The 13,731-nt window shown below is 39.6% G+C and overlaps 1 protein-coding gene across 7 annotated transcripts in view; it reads right to left on the bottom strand.

Annotated features, from left to right (window-relative positions):
* DNAJC12 (DnaJ heat shock protein family (Hsp40) member C12) overlaps positions 1-13,731 on the bottom strand; it is a 53,960-nt gene that overhangs the window by 18,061 nt on the left and 22,168 nt on the right. For 3 of the 7 annotated variants that reach the window (XM_055353686.2, XM_055353683.2, XM_055353685.2), the window contains exons 3-4: positions 8,597-8,675; positions 1,330-1,419 (exon numbers count right to left, since the gene is read on the bottom strand). In XM_055353686.2, the coding sequence (XP_055209661.1) occupies positions 1,330-1,419; positions 8,597-8,675 (169 nt within the window). Of the gene's footprint in view, positions 1-1,329; positions 1,424-8,596; positions 8,676-13,731 lie in introns of all 7 variants that reach the window. The other 4 variants (XM_063710058.1, XM_055353684.2, XM_055353688.2 and 1 more) reach the window with 2 other exon arrangements.

Below are 13,731 nucleotides of genomic sequence, written 5' to 3'. Positions count from 1 at the left end.
ATTTCTCCAAAGAAGATATACAAATAGCCAACAAGCACCTGAAAAGATCCTGAATAGTATTAGTCCTTGAGGAAATACAAATCAAAACCATAGTGAGATACCACTGTATACCTACTAGGATGGTTGAAATTAAAGGATAATAACTGTCTAGAATGTGAAAAAATTGGAACTGTCACACATGACAGGTGGGAATGTAAAGTGGTACATAGCCACTTTGAAAAGTAGTTTGGCTGTTCTTCAAAAATATTAAGCAGAGTTGCCATATGACCCAACTATTATAATCCTAGGTATATATCCATGAGAAATGAAAACATATGTCCACACAAAAACCTGTATATGATAGCAACATTATTCATAATAGTCAAAATGAAAATAACACAAATGTCCATCAACTGTGAATTGATAAACAAAATGTGGTATATCCACATAAAAGAATTATCATCCAGCCATAAAAAGGAATGAAATGTTGATATGTGCTACAACATGAATGAGTCTTGAAAATATGCTAAATGAGGCTGGGCACGGTGGCTTACGCCTGTAATCCCAGCACTTTGGGAGGCCAAGGTGGGCGGATCACCTGAGGTCAGGAGTTCAAGACCAGCCTGACCAACATAGAGAAACTCCATCTCTATTAAAAATTCAAAATTAGCTGGGTGTGGTGGTGCATGCCTGTAATCCCAGCTACTTGGGAGGCTGAGGCAGGAGAATCGCTTGAACCCAGGAGGTGGAGGTTTCGGTGAGCCGTGATCACACCATTGCGCTCCAGCCTGGGCAACAAGAACAATACTTCGTCTCAAAAAAAAAAAAAAAAAAAAGAAAAGAAAAAAAAAAAGATGGGGCTATTGAAAGCTACAGGAAAACAAATGAACAAATAAAAGTATCTTGCCATAGCAGCTTGCTCCAGTGAGAGCAAATCTTCCTGTTGCTGACGACAATGTAAATGTCCCATTGTATAAATGATACGTCACTTTTTCCAACAGGAATAAAAAGCTTATTAAATTACCACCAAGGATGCACATGCCAGTTGCTACTCATGTGGGGCTTGTAAAGATTTATGTATTTATCTGTGAGTCACCTTCTCTTTTCACATCATTGTTGGCTTTGCTTTCTAGAATTCCCAGAATGAAAGAAGCTGCTTAGAATTATTCTGATGTAAGTCCCTCAACAACAGTTGATAAGCAGAAAGAAAAAAGAAACCTTATCTTTCCTATAATGCGACCTTTCTCTTGTTCCATCCACTTCACCACATTTAACAAAAGTGAGTTTGGGTTTATATTTTTCCATTAATGTAGCAACTAATCAAATGAGCCACACAAGGTAAACACTTGCCAGTTCTGGGAAGAGAGATCTCATTTTGTAAGCTTATAGGAGCAAATGATGCTGGAAGTCTTGCGAGACATTCTGATTTATCTCCTGGGTCTACCTTCAAAATATAGAGGTTATTTTAAATTCATATTTTGCAATAGAATTTGTATTACAACAGTCACATTTTAAATGCATGCCATTTACAATTACTTAAGAAATAATAATATGATGTCAAAATATGCTTTGAAAAAATCTGGAAGAAAATATACCAACTGTTAATAGTGGTTCTCTATCAGGGAAAGATAAAAGCAAACTTTTTCTTCCAATGTTATTTATTAATTATGTTATTTTTATTATATGGGGAAAAACAGTAAAGACTGTAAAGTAAAAAAAAAATTGAGACATTAAAAGATGTTAGTTAACAAAGGACAAATTGCTCCCCTTCTTCTAATATCCAAATGTCCTTGAAGTTTGCACATCAGTAACAAAAATACCATTCCACAGGTTCTTAGTCTGAAGTTTACTTTCTTTTTTCTTTTCTTTTTTTTTTTTTTGACACAGAGTCTCTCTCTATAGCCCAGGCTGGAGCACTGTGACACAACCTCAGCTCACTGCAACCACCACCTCCTGGGTTCAAGTGATTTTCCTGCCTCAGCCTCCACAGTAGCTGGGATTACAGGCACCCGCGACCACACTCAGCTAATTTTTTGTACTTTTAGTAGAGACGAGGTTTCACCATGTTGGCTAGGCTTGTCTCAAACTCCTGACCTCATGTGATCTGCCCACCTCGGCCTCCCAAAGTGCTGGGATTATAGGTGTGAGCCATCACACCGGCCTTAAGTCTACTTTCTTCATGGCCATGGAGAAGTTAATAAAGTGCTAATCTGAAATAGTTACTGTCACCCACACAGAGTGCTGGCATGAGCACCAGCCAGGAGCTCTGGGGCTCAGTGACACTATTTTTATAGCAAAGTCAGTCCTGTCTGCAGCACCCACATCTGGAGAGGGGAAGGGATTTCTGGTGGCCTTAGATTTACTTTTTTTTTTTTTTCAGGGAATAAAAGAATGACCTAATCATTACTTATAAAAAGAGAAAACTATCCCATCACGTTAAATGTTTACCTTGGGCTGCTACATAAAACAAGCAAAGACAATCCACTGAATTAAAATTGCCAGCATCCATTAAGCACTTTCCACATGCAGGACTCCTCATTTAATCTTCACAGCAGATGCATGAAGTAATATACTACTAGTCTACCTGTTTTACCTACGAGAATGCTGAGGCTTGGAGAGATTGCCCAAGATCAACTAGACTGTAAGTGGAATGGGAATGGGAATCCAGACAAACAAGCCTGTGTTTATATCCACTACTCCATCATGCTACCACATCAGTAATTTCAGTGGCAACAGTTGAGACTATATTTAGTGGACGAAAAAGGTATAGATATGAGTTTAATTTATCCTACCCAAAGTTCCTCTACTGTCTAGCTTTTCACCTTAATTAGATACATTTCAAAATCTTTCCATTACATTCTGAATTTCTGTCAAGCTAAACTTCAGTATCCAGGTGAATTTTTAAAGATATTTTGAGGCTGGGTGCAGTAGCTCACTCCTGTAATCCCAGCACTTTGGGAGGCCGAGGCAGGTGGATCACTTGAGGTCAGGAGTTTGAGACCATCCTGGCCAACATGGTGAAACCCCGTTTCCACTAAAAATAAAAAAATCAGCTGGGTGTGGTGGCACACACTTATAGCTCCGGCTACTCAAGAGGCTGAGGCAAGAGAGTCACTTAAACCCAGGAGACAGAAGTTGCAGTGAGCTGAGATTGTGCCACTGCACTCCAGTTCGGGCGATAGAGCAAGACTCCATCCCCCCAAAAAAATAAAAAATAAAAAAAAGAGATTTTGAAATAGTCTGGCCAGGCACAGCAGCTTATTCCTGTAATCCCAGCACTTTGGGAGGCCAAGGAAGGCAGACTACTTGAGTCCAGGAGTTTGAGACCAGCCTGGGCAATATGGCAAAACCCCGTCTGTACTAAAAATACAAAAAAATTACTCAGGTGTGGTGGCGCACATGTGTGGTCCCAGCTACTTGGGAGGCTGAGGTGGGAGAACTGCTTGAGCCTGGGAGGTTGAGGCCGGCAGTGAACCAAGATCGCACCACTGCACTCCAGCCTGGGAGACAGAGCGAGATCCTGTCTCATATATATATTTGAAATATTTTCATCAGTAACCTTAATCATCCAAGTGCGTAAAGATCCACATAAACGTTCAGAAAATTGTATTAATGAAAACTGAGTAAACAGATGCTTAAATAGATTAAAAAACAACCTCTACCCAAAGGTTGAATCATATATCAAATGCACGCCTGCCTAGAGAAGATATTGATGTCTGTGTACCTTTTCATTTTAAACAATATTTACACAGTCCAGTGTTTCTCTGAACAAGACGCCTTGAGGCAGCCCATACATGAAAACCCCCATCACTATGGCAACTAGAAATGACAATAATTACACAGTGATTCATCATGTATCCTGAATAAAAATTGTTTGTCAGGGACAGAGAAACAACTCACAGTCATGCTTCACTGAAAAGAACCCAGTTAAAGAATAATCTGGGGTGGTGGTGGTTTTTAAGTGTTTATCAAATTTTTATAATTTTTTTTTTTTTTTTGAGACACAATTTCACTCTTGTTGCCCAGGCTGGAGTGCAGTGGCGCGATCTCGGCTCACTGCAACATCTGCTCCCGGGTTCATGCGATTCTCCTGTCTCAGCCTCCCAAGTAGCTGGGATTACAGGCATGTGCCACCACGCCCGGCTAATTTTGTATTTTTAGTAAAGACAGAGTTTCACCATGTTGGTCAGGCTGGTCTCAAGTTCCTGACCTCAGGTGAACCACCCACCTTGGCCTCCCAAAGTGCTGGGATTACAGGCATTAGCCACCGAGCCCGATCTAAATTTTTATAATTTTATGCTAGGACACCTATCTTAATATTAACTCCAGTTCAGACAGGTAGTTAATATGAATCCTAAAGAAATGTTTGGGCCAGGGGTTGGGAGCGGTGGCTCACGCCTGTAATCCCAGGACTCTGGGAGACCGAGGCGGGCTGATCACAGGGTCAGGAGATTGAGACCACCCTAGCTAACAAGGTGAAACCCCATCTCTAGTAAAAATACAAAAAATTAGCCGGGCGCGGTGGCAGGCGCCTGTAGTCCCAGCTACTCGGGAGGCTGAGGCAGGAGAATGACGTAAACCCGGGAGGCGGAGCTTGCAGTGAACCAAGAGATAGCGCCACTGTACTCCAGACTGGGCGACAGAGCGAGAAGCCGTCTCAAAAAAGAAAAAGAAATGTTCGGGCCAGGCTCGGTGGCACATGCCTGTAATCCCAGCCCTTTGGGAGGCCGAGGCAGGCGAATCACCTGAGGTCGGGAGATCAAGACCAGCCTGGCAAACATGGTGAAACCCCTTTTGCACCAAAAATACAAAAATTAGCCAGGTGTGATGGCGCACGCCTGTAATCCCAGCTTCTCGGGAGGCTGAGGCACAAGAATTGTTTGAACCTGGGAAGCAGAGGTTGCAGTGAGCCGAGATCATGCCACGGCCCTCCAGCCTGGGCAACAAAGTGAGACTGTCACAAAAAAGAAAAGAAAAGAAAAGAAGAGAGAGAGAGAGAAAGAAAGAAAGAAAGAAAGAAAGAAAGAAAGAAAGAAAGAAAGAAAGAAAGAAAGAAAGAAAGAAAGAAAGAAAGAAAGAAAGAAAGAAAGAAAGAAAGAAAGAAAGAAAGAAAGAAAGAAAGAAATGTTTATGCATTCACTTATTCAAGAAATTGTGCGGAATAGGTGTCCTCTTCAGTAAGTGCCATGCTAGGGGCATACGACTGTGAACAAGACAAGCAGGGCGTCTGCCTTACTGAGCTTCCAGAATGACTAATAAGCAAACATGCAATAAGGAGACAGTGAGACACACAGTCTACTGCCTGACGTACAGGGTGCTCTTGTTAGGTGGGACACATGGGACTTCCCAACTGATGGTCAGCTGAGACCTGACACAGAAGCACAAACTGGCCAAGTAGTCAGGGATGTGTGTGAGCCATGGAGTGTTCCAGGCAGAAAGCATCAAGCATAGAGGGCTGGAGTGTAGAAAGAGCAGAGCACATGAATGAACTAATGTAGTTCTGAGTGGCTGAAACATGAAATTCTAGGCATGGTGAAGGAGAGCAAAAGGGGATGGAGAATTAAGGTACACAGCATGAAGGGATTTGTGCCTAAAGGCTCAACAATGACAAAGGATGAACTACTGCACAGTACAACACAGACATAATGCAAAGCGAAAGAAGCTACACACAAAAGAGTACATACTGTGTGATTCTATTTATATGAAATCCAAAACTGCAAAACTAGTCAATGGTGATAGAGATCAAAAAATGAGAGAGGGTGCTGACTTTGAACAGGAAGGGAAAAGGGATTTCTGGGGTGCTGAAGATGCTCCACATCTGCCTGGGCAGTGGTTGACCTGGATATACATATGCACAAATTTATCAAGCTCACACTTATTATTTGCTCATAGTACCTTAAACAAGTTAATAAAAAGGGAAAAAAATCAAATGAGCAGAAGCAATAGTTAAATATCTAACAAAAGATGACCTCACATATAGAAAAAATGATCTGTTTTTGCAAATCAAAGGAATCAATGATTTCTAGACAAAATTAATAAAGAACCTTAAGACAAGGGACAAGGAAAACATTTTCTTTTTTCCTTTTTTTTTTTTTTTTTTTTGAGATGGAGTTTCGCTCTTGTTGCCCAGGCTAGAGTGCAATGGTGCAAGCTCTGCTCACCACAACCTCCGCCTCCTAGGTTCAAGCAATTCTCCTGCCTCAGCCTCCCGAGTAGCTGGGATTACAAGCATGCGCCACTAGGCCCGGCTCACTTTGTATTTTTAGTAGAGACACAGTTTCTCCATGTTGGTCAGGCTGGTCTCGAACTCCCGACCTCAGGTGATCCACCTGCCTCGGCCTCCCAAAGTGCTGGAATTACAGGTGTGAGCCACTGCACCCGGCCAAGGAAAACATTTTCTAAATAAAGAAGAGTTTGGATTTGTGCAATATGGAATTATAGATAGGTCTTAGTATGATATTATCCTTATAGAAAAAGCACTTATACACACATGCTATACGCATATAGTAAACATAACCATCAAATTTAAGATATAAGACCAGGCACAGTGACTAACACCTGTAATCCCAGCACTTTGGGAGGCCAAGGCGGGTGGATCACCTGAGGACGGGAGTTTGAGACCAGCCTGACCAACATGGAGAAACCCTGTCTCTACTAAAAATACAAAATTAACTGGGCATGGTGGCACATGCCTATAATCCCAGCTACTCAAAAGGCTGAGGCAGGAGAATCACTTGAACCCAGGAGGCAGAGGTTGCAGTGAGCCAATATCGTGCCATTGCACTCCAGCCTGGGCAATAAGAGCAAAACTCCGTCTCAAAAAAAAAAATTAAGATATAATATTTCCTACCCTGAGGATAAAATCAGAGTAGGAAAACACAAGAGATTTCAATTGCACTGGTACAGTTTTAAGCTGGGCGGAACATACGTGGGCATCCATTAGAGTATTCTTTATTCCTTTTTGTACATATTATTTTTTTCCATAATTAAAAAGAAAAATCTGCAATGAGAAGCACTTAAAGAATGCTGTAGCAATCCAAGCATGAAATGATGGGGGCTTACCTACAGCAATGGCACCCAGCATGAAGCGAGGAGGACACAGTGGAGAGAGATGGGAAAGGTAAATCAACAGTGTTTGGCAATTTCCCAGATATGGACATGAGGGACAGGAAGGAGACAAGGCTTCCATGACACCAACTGAATGGATGGTGGTGTCCTTCATAGAGATGGGAGAACACAGAAAAATAAGCGAGATTTCAGAGGAAGTGATAGGAAAATAATGAGTCTAATTTTTGACAGGGTGACTTTGAAATGTTTCCAAATGCAAATTTCCCAGAAGCAGTCAAAACCACAGTCTTAAGATGGGGAGTGAGAACTAGGTTAAGGATAGATTTGGGAGCCATCAAAAGAGCTGGTGATTTAAGCTACAGACCTGGACAAGGCTTCAGGAGAAAATGGGGAGTGGGCTCAGAAGAGAGCTTAGGAGGGAACCTTGGGGCAACAGAAGAGTCACAAAGGAGACTGAGAGAAAGCAGTCCAAAGAGGCTGGAGGAGAACCATGAGTGCATAGTATCCTGACAGCTAAAAGAAAAAAACTTTGTTTCAAGGAGGAAGGTATGGTCAACAGGGCCAAATTTTGATGCAAGTTCAGGGGAGATAAGTACCAAAAGGTAACCACTAGATTTGATACTCAGGCAGTCCTTGGTCTATTTCTGAGAAACAAGGGAAGTCAGAGTGGAACAAATGGAAAAATAGCGAGAAGGGAAATAGAGACATCAACTGTGGACTTCCTTTTCGGGAAGTCTGGGTCTGAAGAGAAGAAGAGAGGCAGGAAAGTAGAGAAGAGAGACAGGTTGCAGAAGGATTATTGGTTTGTTCATATTTTTCCCAAGCTTGGATAGGCATAAGCATGCTTAAGTGATAGTGAAGGAAAGAAACAAAAGTATGAATATATGGATATATTCAGGTCCCTAATAATGAAGAAATCACAACAAGTTTCTCATGAAGACAACCGCCTAGCCGGGCACACGCCTATAATCCCAGCACTGGGAGGCCGAGGTGGGGGATCACTTGGAGGTCAGGAGTTCGAAACCGGCCTGCCCAACATAGTGAAACCCTGCCTACTAAAAAAACACACACAAAAAAAATTAGCTGGGCATGGTGGTGCACGCCTGTAGTCCCAGCTACTCAGGAGGCTGAGGCAGGAGAATCACTTGAGCCCAGGAGCCAGAGGTTGCAGTGAGACATGATCGCACCACTGCACTCCAGCCTGGGCGACAGAGACTCTGTCTCAAAAAAAAAAAAAAGACAACCACCTGGTTACAAATATACTTAAGTTATGTTAACACTCAATAGCTAGTGAAATAAAGCATGAACTAGAAGAATTTTAAACCACAAAGCAACACAGTACAGCAGAAAGAAAAATAGATCTTAAACGACTACTATTAGAAAAGATCCTGCACAGCCCTCTCCCTTTCTATCATCCAATAGTGCAAAGAAAGAATACGGTTGAACATAATAGACAAGAGAAAATTGAGAAAATTAAGTTACTATTCACTGGCTTTTGGTTCTATATACTACTCATTTTCTTGAGAAATAGCCTTTATTAAGTTCTTACCAGCTTTGGGGTTTTCAGGATGCTTGTCTGGGTGACATTCCAGAGCTCTGACTTTAAATTCTGCCAGGATTTGTTCAACCTGAAACAAAAATCAGTGCTTAAAATAAAGAGTCATGCCAGGCGCAGTGGCTCACGCCTATAATCTCAACACTTTGGGAGGGTGAGGCAAGCGGATCGCCAGGAATAAGACCAGCCTGGACAACAAAGCGAGACCCAGTCTCTACAAAATATAAAATAATTAGCTGGGCATGGTGACGCATGTCAGTAGTCCCAGTTACTTGGAAGGCTGAGGCAGGAGGATCCCTTAAGCCCAGGAGTTCAAGGCTGTAGTGAGCTATGATGGCACCACTGCACTCCTGCCTGGGTAACACAGCAAGACCCTATCTCAAAAAAGAAAAAAAAAAAAAAAAAAAGGTCAAACTTAAATGGCATGAAGGAAGAAGTTGGGGCATCAATCCCCGCCCCAAAACAGCCATGATCAACCCAACTTTTTTCGATCCTTATATTTCTATTTTGACTTTTTCCTCTAAGAAATAATTTCCTCAATAATAAAATTCAGAAAGCATCCAATAAACGCTCCTATTGAAATAGTCGTTGTGATGACAGTTTAACTACTTAATTTAAATGATGGCCCAAGATACCTATGAGCTCAAAATATTTAAATACCCAGTCCAGATGTGGTGGCTTACACCTGTAATCCTAGCACTTTGGGAGGCTGAGGTGGGCAGATCACAAGGTTAGGAGTTCGAGGCCAGCCTAGCCAACACGGTGAAACCCCGTCTCTACTAAAAATACAAAAATTAGCCAGACATGGTGGCAGGCACCTGTAATCCCAGCTACTCAGGAGGCTGAGGCAGGAGAATCACTTGAACCTGGGACGCAGAGGTTGCAGTGAGCCAAGATCACACCACTGCACTCCAGCCTGGGTGACAGAGCAAGAGACTGTCTTAAAAAAAAAAAAAAAAAATTTAAATACCCAGAATGATCAGGTAGGTTTCTCCTAGGAATATATAAAATATCCAAATTCTTCAAAGATGCTTAGCCACCATTACTCAAGGATAACTGTCTCTGAATTATAAGTTATAATTTATAAATTATCTATTATAAAGCTCCTTCTTCCTGTCTTTTGGTCTTTTTCTTTTATATTAAGAATTTCAAAATTAAATGAAAAAGAACATAATTCAAACCTGATAATTTTGTTACCAATGAGGAGCTTCATTAGAGATTTTCACTGGGAAAACAGCAACTCCAGCCCAAACTAAAATGAGATGTGAGAGGCATCAATGATTTGATTTGATTTCAATTACCCATCTAATCCCTTATCATGAATTATTAAGACTCGGCTTTATTAATTGTAATTGCAATGACAGCAGCGGGAAACAATAGTGGTTATGTGGCTCTAGAATCTGACTGCTTGGTTTTATTTTATTTAATTTATTTATTTATTTATTTTTATTTTTGAGACAGAGTCTCACTCTGTCACCCAGTCTGGAGTGCAGTGGCGTGATCTCGGCTCACTGCAACCTCCACCTCCTGGCTTCAAGTGATTCTCCTGCCTCAGCCTCCCAAGTAGCTGGGATTACAGGTGCCCACCACCACACCTGGCTAATTTTTGTATTCTTAGTAGAGATGGGGGTTTCACCATGTTGGCCAGGCTGGTCTCGAACTCCTGACCTCAGGTGATCCACCCGCCTCAGCCTCCCAAAGTGCTGGAATTATAGGCGTGAGCCACCGTACCTGGGCAGACGGCTTGGTTTGAAATCCCAGTTCTGCCACAAGGCTTTAGGCAAATTACACAACATCCATGTGTCTAGGTTTACTCATCTTTACATCAGATGAATAATATAAGTAGTGCACTTAACACAAAATCTGATCATAATAAGAACTCAATAATAGTGGCCATTATTAAATATAGGTGGTTAAGTAACCTGTCCAAAGTCATTCAGCTAGTTACTAAAAAGAGCTGAGTTTTTTGTTAAGTTAGCAGTCAAACTTTGTTTTTCTTTCTTTCTTTTTTTTTTTTTTTCTTTCAGAGACAGTCTTGCTATGTTGCCCAGGCTGAAGTGCAGTGGCTAGTCACAGGCACGATCCCACTACTGATCAACACAGGTGTTTTGACCTGCTCCATTTCCAACCTGGGCAGGTTCACCCCTCCTTAGGCAACCTGGTGGTCTCCCACTCCCGGGAGGTCACCATATTGATGCTGAACTTAGTGTGAACACCCCGTCGGCACAGCACTACAGCCCAGAACTCTTGGGCTCAAGCAATCCCCTTGCTTCAGCCTCCCAAGGAGCTGAGATTACAGACATGTGTTACCATGCCCTATGGCCAAATTCATCAGGCTTAGGAAATTCTCATGGGGTTCCATATTTACTAACCACTAATTAATGAAGATAAATTAGCTCCTGTTTGATAAATTAAATCTCAAGCAACTCAGCTGAATTCTGTCATAAGATTCACGGTAGAAACATATTTTTATCAGTTCCGTGTCATCCTTAGTCAACTCTCATAAGGAATGTCTTCACTTTTACAATCAAAGTCAGACTGTATTAGATACGCATATGTATAAAACCCAGACTAATAACTCTATTATTTTCTTTGTTAAACTTCTGAGAACACCTTCGAATAATAGGAAAAGATGACTTCCTGTTAGGAACTGTAATTAACTATGTGTTTCCTCCTCCTGGGTGCTGTCTTTAACCATCAGTCACCATAACCTACTTATATAACAAATAAAACTGAGAACTAGACTTGTTTTTAAATTTTAAAGTATTAAATATTCCAGTGTAGTAGTAAGCATTTTTAAATTAGTAAGTCATTTATAAATACAAACTCTCTTTGAAAAACGTTCTATCACTACAGAAAAAAAGTAAAAAAGTCAAAATCCTTTTATTCCTCATCCAAGGAATATACCCAAGAGAACAGGTTATATCCTTGAAGACATATCTTTTTTTTTTGAGTCAGCTTCTTGCTCTGTCACCCAGGCTGGAGTGCAGTGGTGCCATCTCGGTTCACTGCAACCTGCACCTCCTGGGCTCAAGCAATCCTCCCATGTCAGCCTCCCAAAAAGCTAGGACTACAGACACAGGCAACCACACCCAGCTAATTTTGTATGTTTTATAGAGATGGGGTTTTGCCATCTTGTCCAGGCTGGTCTTGAACTCCTGGGCCCAAGCAATCTGTCTGCCTTGGCCTCCCAAAGTGCTGAGCTTACGGGCATGAGTCACCATGCCTGGCCTAAAGATGCACTTTTAATGCATATATATATATGCATATATATATAAGATGCTTATATATATGCATATATATCATATATCTCACATATATAATATATATCATTATATATGAGATATATAATGATATATATTATATATATCATTATATATGAGATATATATAATATGTATCATTATATATATTATATATATCATATATAATGATATATATAATATATCATGATTTATATATCATGATTTATATATATCATGATATATTATATATATTATATATATAATATATATTGTATATATTATATATATTATATATATATTATATATTATATATATTATATATATTATATATTATATATTATATATTATATATATTATATATTATATATATTATATATATTATATATTATATATTATATATTATATATATTATATATATTATATATTATATAATATATATTATATATAATATAATATATATTATATATTATATATATTATATAATATCTATTATATATATTATATATTATATATATTATATATTATATATTATATATATAATATATTTTATATATTATATATATTATATATTATATATTATATATTATATATTATATATTATATATTATATATTATATATTTTATATATTATATATTATATATATTATATATTTTATATATTATATATTATATATTTTATATATTATATATATATTATATCATATATATTATATATATATTATATCATTATATATATTATATATATATTATATCATTATATATATTATATATATATTATATCATTATATATATAATATATATATTATATATATCATGATATATATATATCTCTCTCTTAGGGCTTTTAAATAGATAAAATTATACCTATATATCAAAGGTAGAAAGTTTTGGGGTTTTATCATTGCTGTTGTTTTATTTTTAATTCCTATCCCACTAGAAAACATTCTGGGCTGGGCGCGGTGGCTCACGCCTGTAATCCCTGCACTTTGGGAGGCTGAGGTGGGTGGATCACTTGAGGTCAGGAGTTCAAGACCAGCCTGGCCAACATGGTGAAACCCTGTCTCTACTAAAAATACAAAAATTAGGTGGGCATGGTGGCACGAGCCTGTAATCCCAGTTACTCAGGAGGCTGAGGCAGGAGAATCCCTTGAGCCCAGGAGGTGGAGGTTGCAGTGAGCCAAGATTTTGACACTGCACTCTAGCCTGGGTGGCAGAGCAGGGCTCTGTCTCAAAAAAAAAAAAAAAATCGGGGCTGAGCACAGTGGCTCACGCCTGTAATCCCAGCACTTTGGGAGGCCAAGGTAGGTGGATTATCTGAGGTCAGGAGTTAAGAGACCAGCCTGACCAACATGGTGAAACCCCGTCTCTACTAAAATACAAAAATTAGCCAGGTGTGGTGATGGGCACCTGTAATCTCAGCTACTCAGGAGGCTGAGGCTGGAGAATGCTTGAACCCAGGAGGCAGAGGTTGCAGTGAGCCGAGATCACGCCATTGCACTCCAGCCTGGACAACAAGAGTGAAACTCCATCTCAAAAAAAAAAATGTACTGGTATTTAGTACATGGAAGCAAATGTGTCAAAATGGTTGATTCTCAGTTTGTTTACATGCGTGACTGTTATTTTCTTCTTTATATTTTCTAGGTTTTACCAATTTCACATTTTAAAATTTAAGAAAGTCTATATCTTTCTTTCATTATTTTTCATAGCTTTACTATCATGAAGTTTATTACAAAGCTTCCATAGAGCTGGCTCTATGTAAACTGGTAAAGTGGGTTAGTTTATCTTGAACACATTGTATTTATCTTCTGGCCTCCCTACTCCATGTGACCACTGCCAAGTGCAGTCCATTGGAGCTGACACCCCCGATGTCAAGGTCCACTAAATC

Source organism: Gorilla gorilla, chromosome 8 (genome assembly GCF_029281585.2).
Source record: "Gorilla gorilla gorilla isolate KB3781 chromosome 8, NHGRI_mGorGor1-v2.1_pri, whole genome shotgun sequence".
Taxonomy (NCBI): domain Eukaryota; kingdom Metazoa; phylum Chordata; class Mammalia; order Primates; family Hominidae; genus Gorilla; species Gorilla gorilla.
Note: the sequence above shows the minus strand (reverse complement) of the source record. Positions and strands in the feature narration are given on the sequence as shown.